This window comes from Delphinus delphis, chromosome 15 (genome assembly GCF_949987515.2).
Source record: "Delphinus delphis chromosome 15, mDelDel1.2, whole genome shotgun sequence".
Classification (NCBI taxonomy): Eukaryota; Metazoa; Chordata; class Mammalia; order Artiodactyla; family Delphinidae; genus Delphinus; species Delphinus delphis.
In genome coordinates, this window is record NC_082697.1 from 72,688,985 (window position 1) to 72,698,812 (window position 9,828).

At 51.6% G+C, this 9,828-nt stretch overlaps 1 protein-coding gene across 1 annotated transcript; it reads right to left on the reverse strand.

Moving 5' to 3' along the window:
• Positions 1 to 396: 396 nt before the first annotated feature.
• On the reverse strand, positions 397 to 1,875 carry LOC132438183 (apoptosis-associated speck-like protein containing a CARD). The gene is made up of 3 exons (XM_060032137.1): positions 1,553 to 1,875; positions 1,268 to 1,324; positions 397 to 909 (listed from the first exon to the last, which is right to left on the reverse strand). The coding sequence occupies exons 1-3, from the start codon at positions 1,824 to 1,826 to the stop codon at positions 653 to 655; spliced, it is 588 nt and encodes a 195-aa protein (XP_059888120.1). The 5' UTR covers positions 1,827 to 1,875; the 3' UTR covers positions 397 to 652.
• Positions 1,876 to 9,828: the final 7,953 nt, after the last annotated feature.

A 9,828-nucleotide genomic window follows, 5' to 3' on the forward strand; every position in this document is an offset into this window, starting at 1 on the left:
GCATGTTTTCTGGGCAGAGTGTAACCTATAACCTCTTGGAGCGGGTGGGAAGGAGCAGAGGGAGGAGTGACGCCTGCTGGTGTCCGTGCCAGAAGGAGCCCTAGGGACACTCGGTGGCTTGTGCTCTTTCCTGCTTAGATGGTACTCTTGTCACTTCCCCTGAAAATTGCTCTCATTTTGCAATTTTTTTTCCTATGAAAAAGCGAAAGAGAAGCTTGGCAGACGAGTCTGCTTCTAAATGCACGTCAAGCCTGGCCCCCCCCAGTTCCAGGCCCTTTGTACATATTTCTATGGTAATTTTTAGACCTTGGCCACAAGACTAACCTGTGTTCACAGGTCTCAGGGGCAGACCCTGTGGGGTGGCATTAAGGGAGCCACCAAATGGTGAGTGAGGGACCATTCCTTGGTGACTGAGGCAGGAAGGATGAAGTGTTTGGGGAGCCTGCTGCCCCAGGAACAGGCGGAGGCTAGAGCTTCATCTGAGTCACTGCGGCGCTTGGATATGTAGCTCTGCATGAGTTTCCAGGCTGGAAGTAGGAAGACACACCAAATACAAGCTGGATTTTCATATGTATATTAAAAAATCAGACTCCAGGTAAGATGGCTGGAACTGCCAGGGGTTGTCTGTGGGACCGCTGCTGGGGAAGATGCCTCAGCTCTGCTCCAGGTCGACCACCAGGTAGGGCTGGGTGTCCCTCAGGGCCTGGAGGAGCAGATTCTTGCAGGTCAGGTTCCAGGCTGGAGCAAAGCTGAAGAGCTTCCTCATCTTGTTAGAATTGGTGCACTCCGCCCGCACTGCCTGGTACTGGTCCTCTGTCAGGACCTTCCCGTACAGGGCATCCAGCACCCCATCCACGTCTGTGACCCGCGCAATGAGGGCCGCCCGATGCTGCTCCACAAAGTGCAGTGCTGGGGCGGGAGGGAGGAGAGGGGATGAGCTGGGACCAGGGTGGGTGCTGGAGCCTGTCCCTCTTGAACACTAGGCTTTCTTTAGAAATTGCCCTGAATGCAACCCTAAGCGGTGGGGTTCAAGGTGGGCATGCCACCAGGACTCTACCTATAGTGGGATGAGTTTAACTTTGTCTCCCTTTTTCCTCCCAGCCAGGCTCAGCCCCAGGAGGTGTGTGAGTAGGTGGGTGGGAAGGGTTGGCCTAGCTTTGTGCTCTTTGGGTGCTCCTGGCCTTGGGACAAGAGGCTGTGCAGGGGTACGGTGGGGCGGGGCTGGTGAGGTGCCCAGGTAGGTGAGGTTGGGCGTTGAAGGCTTTACCTGGCTTGGCTGCTGTCTGGGGAGGGGCCTTGATCCCGGCTGGCGTGGTTCCGGGGCCTGTAAGAAAATGTTAAGTGGTGTCTCCCAAGTGTTTCTGGGTTCGGGGGGTCTCTTGGTCCGGAAGCCAAGGTCAGTACCAAGCGCGGGAAGCCTCCCCAGCAGGAGGATTTTATTAAAGGGTAGGAGAAACAGGAAGCGGAAGCTCCAGGAGAGGCGAACTTTTGGGTTGGGAGGAGGGTGTAGAGGGGATACTGGTCTGGCCCTGTGTGGAGGGGGCGCGCTCACCCTTGCACAAGGTCTCCTGCAGCTGCTCCGCCACCTCCTGCATGCCGATGTTGCACAGCACGAATACCGTGAGCTCGGCACTGTACGCCTCCAGATAGTAGCTGACGAGCTTGTCGGTGAGGTCCACAGCGTCCATGGGCAGCAGCGTCCCCCGTGGGATGCGTCCGTAGCCTTCGCGCAGCGGCACTGAAAGCAGCTTCATCTTGAACTTCTTGAACTCGTCAGCGGTCAGGTTTTCCAGCGCATCCAGGATGGCATCACGCGTGCACCCCATGGCTCCTGGGGTCCCCTGCCGCAGCCGCCGCTTCAGCTCGCTCAGGCAGTCTGCCAAGCAGGAAGTCTGCTCTGGGGCGGGGCCTGGAATTCCCCGCCTTCAGTCCTGTCCCTGCCTCAGAGCTTTGCCCTTGGGTGTTAGGCTCCCGACTACCGCGTTCCTTCCCTTTCTCTCCTGGCCACCGGGGGGCGCCCAGATTGCATCCTTTGGCTGGTCTAAGAGGTGGGACCCAGGAGACCCGGTGGAAAAGGGCTCGTGGATGGTGCCTGCCTCTCCAGGCTTGGACTAGGTAGCACACATCAGGAACCTGGTTTATTGGAGCGCTAAGGCTTAGGATCGTGGAATTTTGGAACCCTGAAATCTCCATGTTTCCTTAAACCTTAGCATCCTCTCTCCCTGTCATAGGATCAGAATCATGGAATCCTAACAGCCACGTAGCTCCCCAAATTCCACGGGTAGATTACTGTGTGTGCTTTCTCTCTCCAAGCCTCAGTTTCCTTATCCATGAAATGGGGATAATAACACTCATTCACTTAGTAAATATTCCAGCATAACATGGGCTACCTGATGGTGCCTGAAACCTTGCCAAATGCTTCATGGGAGAGCCAGGATTTGGTTCCCCAGGAACTGAATTTCTTGGGAAGTGATGACAAGAGACACTTGGAATGGTTGAGAAAATTCTTGACTGGAGGGAAGGTCATGGGAAGAGAGCTATTCTGGGGTCAGGGGGCTTGACCCAGAAGAGCAGATGAAAGGTGGCTTGGGTTGGTGTAGGTTGGAGTGGGATGGCGTGGGTTGGCGTTGGAGGCCAAGCTGTGCCCAGAATCCTTAATTTGCCCTTAACATGGCTGGGAAGGCCCTGCTGGTCTGCCCCTGTGCACCTCGCCAGCCTTGTCTTGCACCACACCCTGACCACACTCCATCTCTGAGTTCCAACCACACTGGCCTCGCAGTTCTTCAAATGTGCCAGGCTTCTTTGCTTCTCCAAGCCTTTGCACGTGCTATTCGCTCAACCTGGAGCTCTCTTCCCTCACTCTTTGCCTGACAAACTCTCAAGACTTTAGGTCTTAAGTTAAATGCTACTTCCTCTGGGAGACCAGGTTTAGAATCCCTCCAGTTCAAAACACTTGCTACTGATTTGTAGCTCTTACAGCAATTGTGACTAGATTGTAACTGTGAGTATGTTTAGGCACCCACCTCCCCACTAAAACATGAGCTCTATGAGGGCAGGGACCTTGGCTGGTTCATTGCTGAATCTCCAGCATCAAGAATGCCTGGGACAATGTAGGTACTCAGTGAAGATTTGCTGGATGAAGGAATGACTGAGGCTGTGTTACCTGCAACATGTGTTCCAAAAGCTTTCAGCAGAGTGGCAGGGCCCTGCTCCCCATCCGTGTGCGTGTTGCCCCACACAGGCTGGGTAGTACTATGTGCCAACATCCTTACCATGGGTGGCACTTGTGGCCCAGCGGCTAGTGTTCCCTGGCTCATGGCTGTTCATTATTGTGCCTCTTCACTGGTCTTTGTCCTTGCAGAATCTCCACGTCATTTTGTGCACTGTGGCCAGAAGGCTACATCTTCCTAGCCCACACATTGATGCTGTCCCTTCCCTGCTTGAAAACCTCTTATGACCCCTCAGTGCCCCCAGAATCAAGTCTAAGCTCCTTGGCTTGGCCTTTAAGTCCCTTGCCAGCTTCCTCGGCAGCACCTTCTACCCTGTGAGCCTCTGGACCTCTGCACGTGCAGCACCTGCTCTCTGCTTGGCCTCTCTTGCCTCCTGGTCTGCTTGATGAGTTCCTGCCTGTCCTCCGACATGCATCAGGAGTCACTTTTTCTAAGAAATAGAAAAACTGAGCCCCTATGTGTAGGCTGTGATCCTTCACATGCGTTATTTCTAACCCTTACAACAGTCCCTTTGGGATAGGGAATAGTAGCCCTGTTGTACAAGTGAGAAGATTGAGGCTCAGAGAGGTTGAAGGACTTGCCCAAGGTCATATAGCTGAGGGATCATGCAGGTTGTCTGGTTAGCTTCTGAGTCTGGCCGCTGTCTACTCTTCCCAGTTGGCTTTACTGTCCTCTGTGCAAAATGAATTATTCCTTGGCCATGTCGGCTGGATGCCCCTATGATGCCTTTCTCACAGTGTTTACCACACAGTGTGTCTGGTCACTCTGCTTTCCTCACCAGACTGAGGACCCTTTCAGGTCCACAGCACCCAGCACAGGGCTTGGCACAGCTCCAGCCTTGATAAGCTTTCATGAAATGACAAAAGAATCCTAGAATCTAGAATCATAGAAACCTGCTCTTTTCACATTTGTTGGAATCTTAGAAGCTGTGGGTGTTTGATCCATGGAATTTAAAAAGCAATTGCCTGATTCAAACCGCACCTCCCCAAAAGAGCAGGGATCCCCTTGGCCATACATGTGGCCATTTTACTGCATCTCTTGAATTCTTGTTTGGATGGGGTGGCCTTGGCTTTACGTAAAACCAATGTAACACATCTCAATGGAACTTTTGGGGCTGCAGGAAATTGCACACTGGGGAGTGTGTGTCATGACTAGGAGGTCTCCTCCCCACACCTGGCTTCCTGGAAGCGGGAGAGCTGAGGATGTGTGTTGTGGTGTGGCACGGTGCCCCTTCCCTTGTTCCTGCTTATCACCACCCAGGGCCCTTCCTCTTGGACCCAGCTTGGCCCCTGGCACCTGACTCAGCCTCATTCCTGCTCACACACATTCATACTGAGACACAGAAGATCCGGCTGTGATTTTTCGCCTGACATGCCTCAGAGCACACGCTAGCACTTTGGTGTGATGTCACAGGGAGCCAAGGGACAAGGGGCTGGAAGTGCAGGAGCATCCTCTACTAGCAGTGGAAGCCTCACTCCTGCAGTGATTTCAGGCTGGAGGTCAGAGAGCACAAGTGACACCTTGTCAGATGGACATGCTCTATTGAGCCCACTGTAGACTCTCAACTCAGAAGGAGAATCTATTTGATTCTAAAAAGATGTATTAACTATATATAAAATAGATAAACAACAAGGACCTACTGTATAGCACAGGGAACTATATTCAGTATCTTGTAATACCTATAATGGAAAAGAATTGGAAAAAGAATATATATATACACACACACATGTATAACTGAATCGCTTTGCTGTACACCTGAAACATTGTAAATCAACTATACTTCAATAAAAAGTAAAAATTTACAAATTAGAAAAAAGATGTCCTAAGAACCTACTAGATGCCCAACCTCATGATAAGTGATGTGGGAGACTAATAATAGTAATGACAGCTTCCATTTTTCAAATTTACTGTTCCAGGCACTGTGTTAAGCACTTAACATGCATAATCTCACTTAATTCTCCCAACAACCCCATGAGGTAAGTGTGTCTATCCTACCTCACAGAGGAGGAAACTGAAGTTTTCAAAAATTCCTCTGGAAGACTGCACTGGTAGTACATGAGGAAATACAGACGGAGCCACCTGACTCCTGGGCCCAAATTCCAACCTACGTCCTCAAAGTCCCACTCTCTGGCTTCAGAAATTGACAAATTGCTTGGAGAGATAATGTATATGGAAATGTATGCCTCCTCCAGACTGTCCGAATACACCCTTAGGAGGGCACATGTTGCAATACTAGGAATGATAACGTTAACTTCCTCCTCTTGGCAGAATGCTCAAGAAACTTACAAAGCACATTCAGAAGACTGTGGAATAGTGGGAAAAACAGGAGATGAGGGGTATCAGACCCACTCAGGTTTGATTCCCAGACCCTCTACCTCTTAGCTGTGTGACTCAGGGTGGTCACAGCCCTTTTCCGGGGTCTGCACTCGCCAGCGCATAGGAAATGAATGCTCTGAGAAGGACAGTGGCTTCTCTAGGGTACCCTAGGGAGGTAGACTCAGAGCCAGCTGGTTCTTGGAGACTGCAAGGCGGTTTCCCCCTGCAGAGGTGGGGAATAGGAGCCCTGGGCAACTCTCTGGGAAGTTGTGGTAATCCCTTCTCCCTGGGCCCCCCTTTTCTGGGGGAAGTACTCCGAGTTCTGAGCTTTGACTCCTGGCAGGAAAGAACCTCCGGGTCTCCCCTCTGGCCCACCTTCTTGCCCCCTGGACTAGGCCAGACCAGTTGTTGGTGGTAAGATGCTTCCTGGGTGTGATCCGACACCTCTACCCCTCAACAAAAGTAACTGATTGCTGGAGCCAGATTGCACCTCCTGGGGTCAGAAGACCATAGACTGCCAGGACATTGGGCAAGTCATTTAATCTCTTTATGCCTCATGGCTTCCTGTTAAGATAGGGAAAATGATGGGGTTGTTATGAGGTTATAAATGAGGTTATGAGACTATAAATGGATTGAGGATTGTGAAGTGCTTGGAACAGGCCTGGCACAGAGTAGGTGCTTTTGTCATTGTTAAAGTTTCTTAACATTCTTCAGTTTCCAAATCTGTGAAGTGGGGATGATGTTATTGACCTTACAGGGCTGTAGGGAAGGCTCGTTGGAACAATTAGTAGTAATAATATCAATATCAACATTTATTGAACATTTTCTATGGGCCTGGCATTGTTCTAAAAGCTTTCTATGAATTAGCTTGTTGAATCTTCCTAACGATCCAATAGTCTCGATAATAATCCTGACATGATCCCCATTTTCCAGATGAGAAAATCAGGTCGATCAAGGTCACACGATGAGGGAAGAGCAGTCAAGATCTGAGCCTAGTGGTGGCAGTCACTGCTTCCGAAGTCCTTGGGTGCCAGCATGCTGTCCTTGCTGTTTATTTAGTATATTATCTAGTTTCATCCTCATAACAACCCTACAGGGATGGTATTATTATCCTACTTATCCTTATATTGTAGCTGAAGATGCTGCAGCCCAAAAGGGTAGGTGATCTTTTTGGGGACACCCAGCATGAGTTTGTGACACCAGCATTCAGATCCTGCATCTGCAGGGGCCCCAATCAGGGGATTTCTGGCTTCTCTTTGCATTTATCTAATACAAGGAGTTCTCACCTCCCATGGCACTTATCACTCCAGCCGTTGGGAAGCTCTCCCTTAGGACAAACTGAAATCTGCCCCCTCTGAGTTCTGGGCCTCAGCAATACTAGTCCTCACCTCCTCCTCCCCAGACATGGTTTTGGGCCCCTTCTTGTCCCCCACCCTGCTGTAGATGATCTATGTCCCTTTCATGGGTCAGAGGTCAGATCTGGCCCATCTACAGAAAGGGATTGAGTTGAGTGTCACCTCCCTTTCCTGGGCACCCACTCCTAGTGACCAAAACCTTCAGCCCTAGCCTGGTAGGGGTGGAAACTCCAGGTGAGATCTATATTCAGGATGTTGACTTTTTGAACCGAAATGAAGTGGCTAGTGGTTTCAGAGACCAGCTCCAGATGTGCTCTCATCCCCACCTGCCTCCTGTTTGGGAAAGTGGAACTTCTCTGGATTTCTCAGGGTTCCGGTAAAAAGCCCTATCTTCCTGAGACTCTTCATATAACCAGAATCCTTCATAGAACCAGGATTAATTGCTCTAATCCAAAAGAATGATAAAACCTCACTTATCTCTTCCCGAGAGGCCCAAATCATTACAGCCCGAACAAAGTTCCTAGGTTAAGACCCCAAGGTGCCAGGGAGCCTGGAGCAGCTCCCTCAGCGGGCCAGCATGAAACATGCAAGAACTTCAACGGTTCAAGAAGGAATGAGCCCCAGAACTCAGAGACAAGTCATAAAAGCAGAGGTGTGCTAGGAGCTATCTGACTCCTGGGGAGATTTGTTTACTTGCCAAAAAGTTGGAGTAAGAAGATCTTTAAGGGGGGCTTCCCTGGTGGTCCAGTGGTTAAGACTCCACACTTCCATTGCAGGGGCCATGGGTTCGATTCCTGGTCAGGAGTTAAGATTCCTCATGTTGCAAGGCGTGGCCAAAAAAAAAGAAGACTTTTAAGGAGGGAAGGGGGACAGCTGCTTCCTTCTCCTTTATAAGCAGGGAAAATAATTCTTCCTTGATTCTCACGTACGGGGTGTCTGGCTACTCTCATGGGACAATTGACCTGGCTCTTGTCGAAGCTCAGACTAACAGAGACGGAGAGTGGTCGAGGGAGAAATGAACAAATCCAGGAAAAGGCTGAGAGGCCAGAAGAGGACAGAGTGAGTCTCTGTATTTATTCATTCACTAAGTATTTACTGAGCACCTGCTGTGTGCCACAGACTTTGTTCAAAGTTGGAGATGAGCAGTGAACAAAATTTATATTCTGGTAGGAGGAGACAGACAAGAAACCAACAAATAAAATATATCGTGTCAGATCGTGATAAATGTTATGGAGAAAAATAAAAAGGGGAAGGGAGATGTGAGATTTAAAATCAGGGAGGTAGGAAAAGCCCCATTGAAAAAGTGACATGGGGTAAAGATCTGAGGGAGGAGGGGGAGGCAGCCACGAAATAACTGGGGTTTGAAAGAGTGTTCCAGGCAGAGGGGAGAGAAATGCAAAGGCCGAGGCGGGAGTGAGAAGAGGGAGAGGTGAGTGATGACTAGGGTGTGAGGACTTTGGTGTTTTGTTTTTTTTTTTTGCGGTACGTGGGCCTCTCACTGTTGTGGCCTCTCCCGTTGCGGAGCACAGGCTCCGGACGCGCAGGCTCAGCGGCCATGGCTCACGGGCCCAGCCGCTCCGTGGCATGTGGGATCTTCCCGGACCGGGGCACAAACCCGTGTCCCCTGCATCGGCAGGCGGACTCTCAACCACTGCGCCACCAGGGAAGCCCCTAGGACTTTGGTTTTTAAATTGAGATTTGAAGGATAAGCCTTGAGACTCTCGGCTGCAGGCTCTGGATCTAGTTCATTCATTTATTCAGCTGTCCCTCTATCACTCATTTTCCAAGCACTTAGGGAGGCCCACTTTGCCCCACAGCTTGTGCTGAGCACTGGAGACACCAACAGGGAAAAGGCTCTCCCCTCAGCCCTGTAGGAATAAAAACTTTCAGGGTTGGGGGAGGTTCTATTCTCCCGCATGTGGAAATAATACTGCCGGTGTGACTTTGGAGAGCCTTAAGCCTGGGGAATAAGTGGGTGACAAGCTGGGGAGGGGGCCACAGGCAGGGAACGGGGGAGGCTGGAGAGTGCGGAGGCTGGGGTGAGGGAGAAAGAGGAGACTCCCTTCAATCATGTTTCTGTCTTTTCCGTGGTATGAGAGGCCCTGTCTCTGCTGGCTCTGAGCTCTGGCTCCAGGCTGGGCAGGGGAGAGGACAGTGGGATGGGCCAGGACAGGTGGCCTTGACATGTGATGCTTGTCCGCTGACAGCTCAGTCCTCACTTTTAGAACGGTTTCCAGAAGTGATGGAAGGGGATGGGCAGGGCAGCTAAATATAGTCCTGGGGCCAGAGGTCAGTCTGGGAGGGTCTGTCTGCTATTCAATGCGGGCCCATCTCCCGTGGTGTCCCTTGTCCTCGGTCTGAGCTCGGTGCTTCCTTCTCACCTGTCTTCAGACACAGATCTGACCCACCTACAGTTAGGCCTGACCTTGACTGGGCCTCTTGCAAGTCTTTCTTTGTCCAAGATCTCCAACCAGACCTGTGAGTCCTGCGGATCCTGCCGGCCTGGGGATATGGGGGAGGGGAGGGCTGCGGGCCCTGGAGAGGTGAGAGGAGGGGAGGGGGGAGGGGCGCTGGAGAATCTGGGGTTGGGGCTGAGGCCTGGGGCTAAGTCGGGGGAAGGACAGTGGGTAAGACCGTGTTTGCAACCCAGCCTCGTGTTTAGGAACTGGGATTGAGACCGGGTCCCTGATAGGGGCTATTTGGGGGTCCGGGGCTGAGAACCGCAGTTGAGGCTGCCTTTGGGACTGAGAGGGAGTCCCCTTCCCTCCCTTGGCCGGTACCAGAGTCCCTTCCTGTTTGAGATGAGAGGCTTCTATAGGCTGGGGCTCCTCCCTGCGGGGCTGCCAACCCGGCCTGGGGCTGGGGCTGGCCCGGGATTGTGGCTCCGCTGAGCCTCCCTGACCGACACCTCCTTACCCAGGCCCGCA

Excerpts from the sequence above, each read along its gene's own strand:
- LOC132438183 (XM_060032137.1), bottom strand. The coding sequence starts at position 1,826 with ATGGGGTGCACGCGTGATGCCATCCTGGATGCGCTGGAAAACCTGACC. Across the intron at positions 1,325-1,552 it reads GCAGGAGACCTTGTGCAAGG|GCCCCGGAACCACGCCAGCC; the intron begins GTGAGCGCGCCC and ends ATTTTCTTACAG. Across the intron at positions 910-1,267 it reads CCAGACAGCAGCCAAGCCAG|CACTGCACTTTGTGGAGCAG; the intron begins GTAAAGCCTTCA and ends CTCCCGCCCCAG.